Raw genomic sequence first — 14,935 nt, 5'->3', positions numbered from 1 at the left:
ACCACAAACTTAGAAACATATATTTTATGTACAGCTTTTATTCGACTTTGAATCCTATTTTACATTTCTTTGCACACTGATTTTTGTTTGCGGATTATTTATAAGTACACCTGATGAACTGACCTGATTAGGTCAGTGAAAAAATGGATTGCTTTTATGAGGTTGTACCGAAACAGCCGTGTACATATATACAACTGAGCTGCCTACAAATCCTCCCAAAAGAAGATTAGTTCTAAATCTATTTATTTTCTGATAGTAATAACTAAATTGGTGATTTTCAGAGAGAAGTTGGAAAAAAAAGCTGTTCTCTATGATCATTTGTCGCAGACTCCATCTACTTCGAAAGACCAAAGCGATGAGTACCTCGTCAATTTTAATAAGAAAAGTAAAGAGGAAAGTACCGGGAATGTTCGATTCTCATCTTCATCAACTCCGCCAGATGATACCCACAACGATGATGACTCTGATGATGAATGGTAAGCATTAATTTATACGTACATCATTTTTGTTTTTATTTTATTATGAAAATGTTGTTTTACTCTTGGTGTATTTTGCCGTTTTGTGCTTCCTTCTCTTTGCACCCAAATGAAGTTACGTTTTCTCTCTATGCATCTTCCTTCTGTCCTAGTTGCCACTGGACAGTCCGAAACATTCACTCTAGAAGGAGAGGCACATTATTATTATTGGCATATTATATCGTTACACAATATTTAAAGATTTCAATTAAAGCTAGCGATGGAGATTTCATGATGTTCGATTTTCGATTCAATTAATATCATGCCTCAAAATATTTATACGGAAACATCTGAACTTTAAAGCCAATGAATCCTCCTACATTTCACAGATTATCCCATGTTAAATTTAAAATTCATTTTAATTCATAAAATGACATTCCCATGTTTGGGTTGGTGGTTACAACTGACAATAATGTTTTTCTTTAAGGTTCTTAGGGCTATTTGGTGTGTTCTACTTCTACTGTTTGATATGTATTTCACAAACTGGATTTTCTCCCGTTGAACCATTTCTCATAAATAGTATGAATGATTAGTTTGCATTATGCTCAAAGTTTCTTAAATTGTTGGTCGTCAATTACATCTGCCTGTGACTATATTCTCGTGGCTTGGCATTTTTCAACATATCGAGCTTGTGATATGCTGGAATAGGCCAAGCCATGATGTGTATAGCGTAATCTGTCATCTATTTTAACCTGCTGTGTACCGCCGTTGCCGAGAGGCACAATCAAAACAAGTAATTTCTCTGAACTATTCTGTTCTGAAGAAACTACTATGGAAGATAATACTCATTTGGTAATAATACTTATTTGGTAAGACAGCATAATTTACAAAGACATCATTTTCCAGAATACAAATAGGATTATTATTAGACTATTACGAAAATAGAAATAGCAGGTACACGGCAAAAATTTAGCTTTTTCACAACAAGACTTTAGTGTTAAATGATTGTTTTTATTGATTTTTCTTTTTTTATTAATTGATTTACTCAACTGTTACAAAATTCTTTTAAATATCCCCTAGCAAACACTATTTACAATATTAAATTTATGGCCCTTAAAGTATATCTAAATCTCCCCTAACAAACACTGTAAATTTTGAAACTTAATCTTAACTTACTCACTGAAAAAACCTAATGACGTCATGTGGAAGGCAGCTCTTGCATACATTTTGTTTGTGCCGACGCAAACGTTCGGAAATTTCCGTTCAGTAATTCAGTGTTGCCAACGGATCTTGACCTAATATCGCCGTTTCTCATACATAAGGTAGCGTAAAGTAGCCGAATTTGCTGTTAGGTGGGACATGTTTAAAATTGATGTTTTTACGTGAAAATAAAAATTTCGTGGAGGGGGGGGTGGCTAGAGAATTTCAAAAAAATAATATTTGTCCCCAGAAAATAAAAAATTCATGGGGGGGGGTGGCTAGAGAATTTCAAGAAAATAAAAAATTTATCCCCAGAAAAATAAATTTCATGGGGGGAGGGGTGGCTAGAGAATTTCGGGACATGTTTAAAATTGATGTTTTTGAAGTAGCTTAATTGGCGACCAGTCGCCTTTTAGATTTTTTCGGCGCCGATTCTCGCTCTGAGTAGCCTAAATGGCGATATATCGCCCTTGTTGGCAACACTGGTACTGACGTTTATACATTCCGAATGAAGAAAAACGAACGTTTGCGCTAGTCTCACGGAATTCCGAATACGGAAAACGAATTCGGAAATCGAATACGGAAAACGTATGTATGCGGCCAGCCTTAACGTCCCATGTGATAATCATATATTTTTTTCGTAAAAAGATTCCCTTCCCTTGCCTGTCCTACAACTGGGTGGTGATATAGTTCCTCTGTTTTTGCATTGTGCAGAAAGGGGCGCCCTTGTGAGGTATTACACCAAATGAAAATGAAGCAGGATAAGCGACGGGAATTTCTTTCTGTAGCTGGCCCTACAGAACTGCCCCTTAAGGTGATGCTCTACGTCGTGTAATATTTTAAATCGAGCCGCTATCAATAACAGCTCTTACGTAGATGGCGATAAGATTTAAATTCCCGCTTAACACCATCCGCCTGTTTTGATTTATGCAAGATAAAAACATGGCCAAAAGTCCCTTTTATTTTATTTTGTGGATGTTCAGGCATAAATATTTTTTTTCCTATCATTTTATAAATAACTTAATTTGCCACATTATACAATAAAATCATAACCGAAAAAGGGTTCGTAAGTAGGAGATTTTGAACTTTAAAGCAGTTTTTATAGGCCTTATACATTATTTTTTTCTGGGCTTATAAAAAGACTTATCTAAAAAATACTCGATTATTTCAAAGGCCAAGATGTATTCTACTCGCAGTATTTAATTGAAGCATCTGAAACATTTCTAGGCGACCAAATTTTCAAACCAAAAACACATGATTTTGCATTACTACGTAGTGCATCGCCTTAAGTTCTTTGTTAGCGCTTATTTCGATCAGTTTTTCTTGTCATATGATATCCGATTCTTCAACATTCCATTTCCACGGTCAAAATGTCCTCAAACTTAGTTTTGAAGTCTGTGTGAAGTACATCTAAATGTTGAACGTCATTATTACCCTGGACGTTTTTCAAAAATAAGTTGGGGAACTAGGAAAATTCGCGGCTTCCAATGTGCAATTTTTTGGTTCAATATATTAATTCTGAAGAGAAAAGGAACTTAGACTCTATTTATATACCTCAATAAACAACTTTACGATATATAAACATACAAATATCAAATAAGTAATTTCTAAGTCTATTATTAGTACATATTACGTAAACTGTATTATTTGTGTTAGGTTTATTGTGTCATTTACGAAACTCCTAATTGAGTTGAGGTAAATGGGGGTCCGCTCATATGTACCCCCATTTGAATCTCGTGGACGTCCAAATTTTTTTCTCGCTGACATAGACCCCCAGCAAGCCGATATCGACCCCTGGGGGTCCATATAGACCACTTTGGGAACCTCTGATCTGCAGTATTAAATTTCTGGCCATTAAAGTATATTTTTGTATTATTTCAGGATTGACTACGTAGACTGCCTTGGGAGAACTCGCAGATGCCATAAAACTGATTTAGAACATACACAGAAACAAGATGAATCATTAAAAATCAAACTTAGTGGACTACCTCCTCCAATACAAGAAACTAATACGGAAAAAACATTTGTCAAAGAAGGATGTGTAAGTTTTTTTAAAACGCATATCTTTTCATTCAATTTAATACCAACCAAGATATTTGTAGACATTTTATTGATTTTTATTCTCATATACCTGAAAATTGGAAAATGTACCAGTCACTATCAAAATCCTTTAATTTTCCTTTATTGCACGTGGTTTTATTATCTATGCGATTATTAATGTTCATCTGCATCTAGCATCTTAGTTATAAAATTAATCAATGGCGAGCTCTGTCATCAAATAAAATGTTTTCTTTTTAAATTTCTGGGCTTAACATATGTAAAGTATTACCAACTCACGTCGAGCTTTGACATATCAAATTAACTCACAATAATCTTATGTTTATTCAAATTTCCGGGGAAAATTTTAGTAACACTATTTTAATCAAAATCAAGTTTAAGGTTGTTAAATGTTATTGTAGGTTCCTGAAAAAGAGTTGCAGTACCCTGATGCCTACAAGGAGCAGTTGAGAAAACAGTGGGAACAGAAAGAGCAAGAGATCACGATGAAAGACAAGGTTCACTACGAGGATGTCCTGTTCAATGGTAAGGCTTTATACTACAACTCGTCTATTTTGATTATCGAATTGTTTTACGCATTTAAATTAAGGTACATACAAACCATACAAAATTTTAACGGCAGTCAACAATGTAGTGGCGTAAATCATACAATCTTCCTTCACGGTGAACCTTCATTTGCATGTAAAAGTGTTGTATTTGTAACTGATAATTGATTGGCTGATCATGATGTCTTATACATATGGTTAATCTTAGTATATAAATATTTTATTTTTCTCTTGTTGTTATCATTGTGAACTTAACTCAGAGTACACCCTGTTTTAGAGCGTAGAGGGTTAGAGGATAGGCGTGCAATGAACAAGATGCCGCATTCTAAACTATTTGGAATCACTGTTGGTGCGCACAAATACATTCAAACATTCGCTCTATAACTCATTCAGTGCCAATCAGTCCCATGTGACCAATCCAATTTAATTGTAATGTTTGCAAAAAAGCCTCAGTGAATGAGTTAACTCACGGCCCCGACAAGAAACTTCATTAAATAATAAGATATTTTTGTTAACCCGTTTGTAGGCGGAAGCATAATTTGGAAGAATATTTTTTCAGCCTTCAGAGAGTGGAACCTAATGTTTTATTAGCCCAAACGATGCTGATTTTGCATTCTTCGTAGCATCAAGGTCAATAATATTAGAATGATTGCATGTTCCCCGGAGACCCATCAGCAGTTCACTGGTTAAGGCCAACTTTTAGACAATACCATACTTGATAAAGGATAATTTTTATTTTTGTCATCTAATCTAATCTATTAGAGGTAATATCTGAAGGCAAAATGAACATAAAAGGTTAACACTGCAAATAAAGTGCTTCACACCGTGCACGTGCCGTGGGCACGATTCTTCAACACTGCAAATGGAGGGATCCGGCCCCAATGATACACATGCCTGTACTTACCTTTCAATAATTGTAACGAGCATCATTGCAAGATTCATATTTATAATCATTTCATAATCATCATAGAACATCGTAATAAAATTACTTACTAATTTAATCAGATTTGTAAGAATGATGATCCACGTAGTGTAGTGTATTGAATTGTTTTTATTTATGTATAAGAATTATTTACATTTTATGGTAATTTTATTGGAATTCAAACTACAAAAAAATTAACATGGAATGCTTTTTATACAGCGATGTAAATCATTTTATTACTGCTCATTATTATATATTGCGTAATATCTAAATATGTTGTTTTCACAAAGATTATAATATTTACACATATGCTTAGTCTACATATTAAAATTCTTAAAGAAGCAACTACATGAAGTGTAATGTTAAGGCAATAGGGGTATTTCAGAATACTTTAATATACATACTTGCTAACTAGGTAATTGTTAAATTATCTATTTGAAATCTCCATTCATCCCAGTTCCACACGTTCCTGAATGCCACAAACTTGTTCTTTAGGTTCGGATTATTTTATTATTATAACGCATTCATTCGGTAATCTCTCAATAAAAAAAGACTTGACAAATATAGGATACGAACCACCAACTTGAATGATTCGTTGCTTTTCTTTTTTTTTCTTAAGAGAAAATGAATTAAATAATTTAATGTTGAAAGTAATCTTTTTTATTGATACATTGTTATCTAATGCTGTATCTATATGTCGAATGTTTGACATTTAGACTTTGTCAAATATCGATATCTAATGCTGTATCTGTATGTATAATGTTTGACATTTAGACTTTGATCATAAAATAGATTATTGGATAATAATAGTTGAATATTTATTTCTTTTAAAATTAATTAATTTGTATATAATGATTTCAAAATACATTTTGTACGAGAATGTGTTACACAGGGGGGCAATGCTTTCAATCGATTTCCATTTTTGTATAATTGCTTTTATTTTATATACCTACCTTTTGAAATGATTTTTATATTTGATGTGAATACCACGCAAGAATCCCTACCGCCTGGAGCCAGTGAGAACATGGCATTTCCAATTGGGGTATGTTGTACACTAACTTCAAGTGGGGAGGGGGAGATTTTGCAAAACAGGAAGGTGGAGAAGTACCAGGTCATTAAGATCTGGTCACCAAACACGGTGCCTTACCCCTCTACCACAGAGGTTGTCAAATTCTGATATTTATTATTAAATAGTGTTTATTTTGATATTAGACAATAATGAAAAGCTAAATAAGTTATGGAGGATACAAGGTTTATTGTTAAAATTTGAAGGTTTTTTTCTGATACACATTGCAAAAATCAAATTAATTTATTTTAAGATATCCCTATACTTAAGGTGAATGCCTAAGATTTGTATTATATAGCTTTAATATTATGTTCACCAATTAAATATCACAAATAAAGTACTATACTATTTCCAAATATTTTAATTTTTTTTTGCACATTTCAATACATATAACTATAACTATAACAAAAATCTGTAGTGAATTTTCTAAAGAACGGTATTTTTTATTTATTTATCTCTGAATAATTCTTCAAAAGAAATGTAATATTATGTATTTTACTAAAGATGTTGCATATCAGATTAAAAATAAATTGATCGGAATTAGTATTTTCATAGAAAATGTGCAATATTTCAAATTTTTTTTTTTAATGAGGATGTTTGAATACGACCACATTTTATTAAATATAATTTTAGTTTTTCTTGTTGCAAGATAAAAATTTCAGTGTTCGTAATAAGTGTGTTTCGAAAAATCTATCAAAAGAAAATACTTTAAAATAAATTTATGGGAATTATATTTGGGTTCCATTTTTTCACAAGTATTATTTATGAGATTTAGAGTTTTGGGAGAGACTTGTCTGGGATATATATTTATATTGAAAGCATATTTAGGCGTTGTAAATGAATTCCTGTATTGCCTACAACATGGGTCTCTTTATGACCCAGTTCGCCCACTCCATCCAAGGCACTGCAAAACACTTCAAAGTAATATCAAGTTCGAACTTCAAACCCATTGGTCATTTTACTGGCAGAAATAAAGATCCCCAACGAAAAATCATAAATAATAATTAAATGTGATCCTGTTAGAATGCGGTAATTTTAGAAAGATTTATATGAAATAAATGTTGTCATGTGCCCTTTATTTGTGTCTAAAGTAAGTAGCTTAGAATCTAGACAAGTATAAACCTCCCTGCTAGGGTCCAAACGCTCAAGGAAAGGATCAGTGGAAAGGAAGTGTGGAACGATGTCCCTTGGTTCTTGGAGGCTTCGGTGGTGGTAGTCTCTGGTTCTATGTAGGTGATGTGAGTGGTTGTCGGATGGTGGGATTTGTTGTCACTCTCGATACGGCTGCCACTTCCTTCTGCGGCATCTTCTTCATCATCAACGGGTGCTCCTTGCTGGGCTGGTTTCTTCTTGTGTTCTTGTCCCAGGGCTTCTGGAAGAGGCAGGGCATGTCCGGGAACTATTACGTCTTTGTGGTCATCAGTCATGTTAGGTATATCTCTTTCAGTCTTGTTTGTTATTTCTTTGGTCTTGTTGATCTTAACTTCTTCGCTTGAATTGTCCTTTTCTATTGGTTCTGGCAAGGGAGTAGTCGCAGACTTTTCTTTTTCTTTGACTTCTGTTACTGAATCTGGCTTTGATGTAGTTGCTTCTACCTCATGCGACTCGTCAGAATCAGCCTTTTCAGTTGTGGTGGTTGTGGCTTGAACTCCTCTCAGAGCCACTTCTAGTTGTGGTATGTTGATTGTGTTATTGTTGCAAAGTGGTCCCTTGCAGGAGCAGATGCTGAATACATTAGCGCCCCCTTTGGCTGTTCCTGTGCACTTCCCTGAATTCATTCTTGTGCAAGCTCGGGATTCAACTTTGTCTGGAAAGTGAATAAAACCATTAAATTAGACGGAAGATAATAATATGGTACTTAACAATAGATCCAATTAGCAATCAATCTAAATTCTCCATTATTTTTAGGTAAAATATGAAATAAATCGGTCCCTAGGGGATTAATACCAGCTGTTAATATCGTTATCTAAATTGAGACAAAACATAGACCTAACTGTAAGCTTTTTCGGGTTGTCTATGATGTAGATTCACAATTACTTACTGGTATGATCGTAAATACTGGCGCAATAGTCATACGCCGGGCCGCAGTCCATTTCGAACTCGGTCAGGGACTTGAATTGGTCGCACGGCACCATCCCGCCCGCCGGGAACCAGTCGATGGACTCCGGGCCGCACATGTAGCAGCGCTGGCCGGACGCGTGCGTTGATGATACTGAAACAAATTCAAATTTTTATTTTTCACTTTTTTTTCAAGGTCTGAGGGATAATTGAAATCACTATAGGAAATGGAAGCTATAGTGCCTGATTATTCATTATTCAAATAGGAAAGTTTTGCAGTTGATTGTTGTTCTCGAGGAGTGAACTGAATCGGCCAATGAGGCCGAAATATTCTGGCGGTAAAATATTCAATTCAATTCAATTAGTTTATTCCTTTAAAAACATTACAAAATTACATTTTATTTCGTTTTTAAGTACATTTGTAAAATGGTATTACATAATAAGTAAGCGGTGTATAAACTATACCAGTATCAATAGAGCTTGCCTTTTAAAGGCAGCTTCACCTTCAGCTAAATATGTCGATATCCGAATTAATTCTGTTCAACAGCAAGACTGCTCTCCCCACCGGCATGACCATTGGCAAGTTGGTCCTGCAGGCCGGGAGATAAAACAGTCTATGCTGTCGGTGACGGAGATAACCATCAGGAACATAGAGACTAATACTCTCCATGATAGTCGGATTTTCAAACCATCCACGAATCAGTTTGAAGAAGTGTGATACAATATGCACATCTCTTCTGACCCGTAGATGGTTCATACCGAGCATGCCCAAGAGAAAGTCAGTAGGATAGAGCCACGGGTAGTAGCCATACTCCCTCAGGTAGAGGAATCTCACAAATTATGCACATACAAATGATGATGCATATACATATATGTATATATCATCATATTTTACCTTTATATTTACATTATATATAATATTTTGAAAATAATGCAATTCTTTTGTACAATACCTACCCATCTTACATCTATCTATCTATAAATATATATATATAAGTGCCGGGTAGGCGGGCGGCCGGGCTTATTTTTTAAAATACAAATCTACAGTTTTATTATGAGATTGATGAAATTTTGCTCACTTGACCTTTAAAACAAGAGGAAGGGACCATTGTGTGAGATTTTGATAAAAACAAACTCAGATTTGCAGAATTTTTATACTTCTTAGTGAAAATTTGCACTCTTGATGTTCAAATAAGAGGAAAATGACTGTCTTACATCTGATTCTGCATAAAGCTCAGATAATACTGGGCACTTTTAGCTAGTATTATATATTGCCGAATAGTTTCGTTGATCACAGAAATCCTCAGGTCAATTGAAATTAAGAGTAAATATCTGCATAACAGTAAAAGTGATTAAAACAAAAAAATCATAAAAGTTTAAGTACATACATGGATTATTTTATTATTGTATAGTTTGAGTTAAGAAGTTTGTCTGTAGTGGGTATAGTAATAATATTGACGGTGGTCATTTTAATTTTTCAGTAAAGATACTTTTTTCAAATGTGTAATCGCTGAGTTTATTTGAGTTAGTAAGTTTGTCTGTACAGTGAGTACAGTAATCATTTTTATAAAAAAAAATCTAAATCAAATTTAATATTGTTATTATTTATATTAAGTTCTGCAAGTCTTTTGATGGTTAGGCCACGTTAAGATGACTTATTTATATATGTCAGTTTCAATTTTTATGATGTCTAATATGATTTATTGAAAAGTAACTGTGGAAATGTGGGGAAAACAGACTTCAAAATACCCTACAGAATTTACCCCGACTCAACACCGGCGCAACAAAAATTTCTGAGCGATCTGAGGGTTCAGCTGAAAAAAAGGAAAGAAAATGGTGAAGATGTCACCATAAAATACATTAACTCCACCCCCCGAATCGTGCCGAATCGACCAAAAAACTAGGAAGTTACAAAAATATTCAAGAAATCCCACCTAACCGAACCAGAACCATAAAAATCTATTATCAAAACATCCGCGGACTGCGATCAAAACTCGATGACCTACAAACAGCTCTACCTTCTCATCATCATGACATCATTATACTTACGGAAACCTGGCTAAACTCGGAAATCAAATCGACTGAACTCGGTCTTACTAACTACAAAGTATTTCGTTGCGACAGAAACGTCAGATCAAGTTCCAAGTCAAGAGGTGGAGGAGTTTTAATTGCAATAAAACAGAAGTTGTCAGCAAGAAAATTAACCACGAAACACAATAACATCGAACATATTTTTGTGCAAATAACGACTCCTCTCGAGAAAATTATATTTGGAACGGCCTATCTACCACCACTTTCTGACCCTCAGTCATATAGAAACCACTGTCAAGACATCGAAACAATTTCATCAAAATATCCTGACTCGAAAATTGTTATTCTTGGGGATTATAACTTACCAAACTTAATATGGAAAGCAAATAACTGTGGTCTCATCATAAACGAAAGTGAAAACGATCGTGCACGTGAAATTTTGGACATGGTAAACTTTCTAAACTTTCATCAACATAATTTTATATATAACAGTAACAATCGCTTATTAGACTTAGCTTTATCAAACTATCCTAAAATGTCTGTTGAACTCTCAAATGATCCACTTCTACCTATAGATAATCATCATCCTCCCCTATACATTAAATTAAATATGATATGTGATAATGAAAGGAAACCTTCACAAAGCGTCCTAAACTTTAAACGAGCCGACTTCGACTCAATTAACTCCTATTTCTCAAATACAGACTGGTCTTTTTTATCCGATGAAAGCGTTGATGAATCCTTAGATAAACTTTATTTATATTTTTCTAATACTATTGAATCCTATGTACCTTTTTACACACCAAGAAGCTATACCTACCCGGTTTGGTTTTCATCAGAGCTTACAGCCTCTCTTCAGCAAAAAAAGAGTCAACACAAAAAATTCAAACAAAGTAAATCCATAAATGATTATATAATCTTTAGCGAAACTAGGAAAAAATGTAAAGATCTTTCCAAACAATGTTACAAAATGTACATAACCTCTGTCGAGGACACTGTCTTTAAATCCAAAAACCTTTGGAAATTTCTTAAAAAAATGAACAATGAAAACACAGACTACCCGCCAATAATGCATATGAATGGAATCAGTGCAAACAATACACAGGATATTGTAAACCTTTTTTCGGACTTCTTCAAAAATGTATATGATGAAGACACTCCAGATGATAAAATACCCGAATACAAATTTAATATGACCACAAACTTAACAAACTGCCAAATCACACAAAAGTGTTGCGAACAAAAATTACTTTCCTTAGACACTGACAAATCCGCTGGCCCAGACAACATTCCACCAATATTCCTCAAAACATGCTCTAATACATTATCTAAACCACTTACATTACTATTTAACCGTCTCTTGTCCCTTGGACATTTTCCAGATCGCTGGAAATCTAGCTTCATTACACCGATCTACAAAAAAGGAGACGATACTGACATAGCTAATTATCGCCCCATTTGTATACAGTCAGTACTGCCAAAGCTTTTTGAATCATTGGTCCTTGATGAAATCTATCCCAAATTAATAAAATTAATTAATCAAAAACAGCACGGTTTTATCAAAGGAAGATCCACCGCAACTAACTTAACGGTATTTCAAAACTTCATTATACAATCATTTGCAGAAAATAAACAAGTCGACTGTATATATACAGACTTTTCGAAGGCATTCGACAAAGTATCCCATAAACTACTAATCCAAAAACTATTTGCTCTAGGAATAAGGGATAACATGCTAAAATGGTTTAGTAGCTATTTGTCAAATCGTAAACTGTTCGTTAAAATAAAATCTTGGATGTCGAAAGCTTTCCGGGCTACTAGTGGCCTACCGCAAGGTAGTCACCTTGGCCCGGTTTTGTTCCTCATTTTCATCAATGATATAACCAATTGCTTCAACGATGTCGAGGTATTGCTCTTTGCAGATGACGTCAAACTATACAAGGAAATAACTGATATAAATCATTGCCATATACTACAGTCAAATATTAGTAAGTTTAGAGATTGGTGCGTTCAAAATAATTTATTTTTAAATGTAGTAAAGTGCAAAACCTTGACTTTCTTCAGAAACAAAAATCCTGTTTTATTCGAATATTCCATCAATAACATAGCTTTAGAAAGAGTCACGGAAATGAGAGATCTTGGAATTATTTTGGATGAAAAACTAAGTTTCACCAATCATATCCATCAAATTGTGAACAAAGGTATGAAAACACTAGGCTTCGTATTAAGAACAACTAAAAACTTTAATTCTTTGCAAGCCATTAAACTATTATACGTATCTCTAGTAAGAAGTCTAATTGAATATAACTCAGTAGTTTGGTCTCCATCTTATAAAATTCACATTAACAACATTGAGCGAATACAAAAAAAATTTCTACGTTTTATAAATTTTAAATTAAATATCCCTGTCGAAGACTTAAAATACAATTTCTTACTAAATACTCTAAAAATACATACATTAGAAGATAGACGTAAAATAAACGATTTAACGTTCTTATTCAAAATACTTAACTCTAAATTCGACTGTTGTGAACTCCTGCAACTTATAAACATACATACACCCACAGTAACAACACGACAAAATACAATATTCTACAGCAGCACACATAAGCGTAACTACATTGCCCACTCTCTGATACAACGACTTCACACCATGGGAAATCATTACTTGGGTGATGTTGACATATTCAATACCAACTTGGCAAGTTTTGTGGATCATTTAAAACATTTATTTCAACAATACTCCTAAACACATCATGTAAACCAACAAATAGCTGTAATTTTCTGTTTTTGTTTCTTGTGTTTGTATGACTTGTTGCATAGCTTTTATCAAATGTAATTTTATTCTTATTTTTTATGTTTGAAAGTATTTGTCAAATTAAAATTATACTACCAACCATGTAAAAGCCCTCTGGGCGTTAAATAAATAAATAAAATAAAAAAAAAAGCTCGTGACGTAGATCAATGACCACTTGGAGTCCGAAAGGAACGATCTCCTTCACTTTTCAATAGATATATAATATTTTTTTACTGTAATAGTAAAGTTAATTTCCTCGCACTTATGTTTGTACATAAGTCGCCTGTAATATCAATACAAATTGAAAATATCTCCCGAGTAAAAATAAATGCTGCCGACGGGAATTGAACCCGTGCCTTCTGATGTCCGGTCAGATTGTATTGATATTACAGGTGACTAATTATTGCTTATAATAATTTATTATCCTTTGTTCTATGCATAAAATCTTGTCTTATAAACATTAGTTTATCATTAAAAAAATAGGAAAATGAAAGTAAAAATCAGTAGTGATAGGTAGAAAAAGTTTGTTATGCCCGAGTATATGTATTTCCACCTTAGCTACATCCAGTTTACAGGTAGGTACATTAGAATTCACAACCTCAATTGACGGTGGCCGTTATAATGGTTCACTAAAGATTCTTTTTTCAAACATGAAATCGTCGTATTTATTTCAGTTAATAAGTTTGTCTGTGGTGGGTATAGTAATAATTGACGGTGGCCGTTGTAATGGTTCAGTAAAGATTATTTTTTCAAATGTGAAATCATCGTGTTTATTTCAGTTAATAAGTTTGTCTGTGGTGGGTATAGTAATAATTGACGGTGGCCGTTATAATGGTTCACTAAAGATTCTTTTTTCAAACATGAAATTGTCGTATTTATTTCAGTTAATAAGTTTGTCTGTGGTGGGTATAGAAATAATTGACGGTGGCCGTTGTAATGGTTCAGTAAAGATTATTTTTCAAATGTGAAATCGTCGTGTTTATTTCAGTTAATAAGTTTGTCTGTGGTGGGTATAGAAATAATTGACGGTGGCCGTTGTAATGGTTCAGTAAAGATTATTTTTTCAAATGTGAAATCGTCGTGTTTATTTCAGTTAATAAGTTTGTCTGTGGTGGGTATAGTAATAATTGACGGTGGCCGTTATAATGGTTCACTAAAGATTCTTTTTTCAAACATGAAATCGTCGTGTTTATTTTAAAATTTTTATTCACATAATTTTTTTTTTAAAAATGACAACCATTCCCGGGTTAAATCACCTACTACCACCACAGTAAGCGGAAAATGTTGCTTGTGTCAACTCAGCCACCGACCGGTCATTATAATACCTACACACATATATATATATATATATATATATATAATGTATAGTTAGTAATAAGATAGATTTATTTATTTTGTAAGAAACAAACAGCTTTTACATAATATACAATGATAGATATAAATATACAAGTTAACTGAAGTCAAGCCACAGAAGTTTCTTATTCTAAAGTTCATTGGAAATGAAGTTTTAATATCTTAAAATTAATTTGGTGTTAAAGGAAGGGGAGAGGAAGAGGAAAATAGGAAGAGGATAGGAGATGCTCCCGATACATTCCATACTCTCATATTAATAATCGATCGTACATATAACTTCATATCAATATTTCATTAGGTTATTACCAAAAATGTCAATGCTGTAAAATTTTGTATTATATTGTGAACATATACGAGGAATTGGGGAATTTTTTCGAATGTTTGTTCTACAAGAGGGTAGATAAAATAAATCAGATTGTCGGGTTGATCTAGACGGAATATAAAGATTTA

General features: G+C 33.6%; 2 protein-coding genes across 2 annotated transcripts in view; one reads left to right on the top strand and one right to left on the bottom strand.

The window, feature by feature from the left end:
- Positions 1-14,935, top strand: part of LOC149417710 (coiled-coil domain-containing protein 174) — a 273,159-nt gene that overhangs the window by 576 nt on the left and 257,648 nt on the right. The window contains exons 3-5 of the mRNA XM_089640524.1: positions 282-476; positions 3,537-3,696; positions 4,115-4,238. Coding sequence (XP_089496650.1) covers positions 282-476; positions 3,537-3,696; positions 4,115-4,238 — 479 coding nt within the window. The remainder of the gene's footprint in view (positions 1-281; positions 477-3,536; positions 3,697-4,114; positions 4,239-14,935) is intronic.
- Positions 5,302-14,935, bottom strand: part of LOC149417712 (uncharacterized) — a 128,088-nt gene continuing 118,454 nt past the window's right edge. The window contains exons 3-4 of the mRNA XM_089640525.1: positions 8,288-8,458; positions 5,302-8,053 (exon numbers count right to left, since the gene is read on the bottom strand). Of these exons, the coding sequence (XP_089496651.1) occupies positions 7,353-8,053; positions 8,288-8,458 (872 nt within the window). The 3' untranslated portion in view covers positions 5,302-7,352. The remainder of the gene's footprint in view (positions 8,054-8,287; positions 8,459-14,935) is intronic.

Source organism: Hesperophylax consimilis, chromosome 15, assembly GCF_061612785.1.
Source record: "Hesperophylax consimilis isolate HC1 chromosome 15, BYU_Hcon_1.0, whole genome shotgun sequence".
Classification (NCBI taxonomy): Eukaryota; Metazoa; Arthropoda; class Insecta; order Trichoptera; family Limnephilidae; genus Hesperophylax; species Hesperophylax consimilis.
This window is presented reverse-complemented; position numbering and strand designations above follow the sequence as displayed.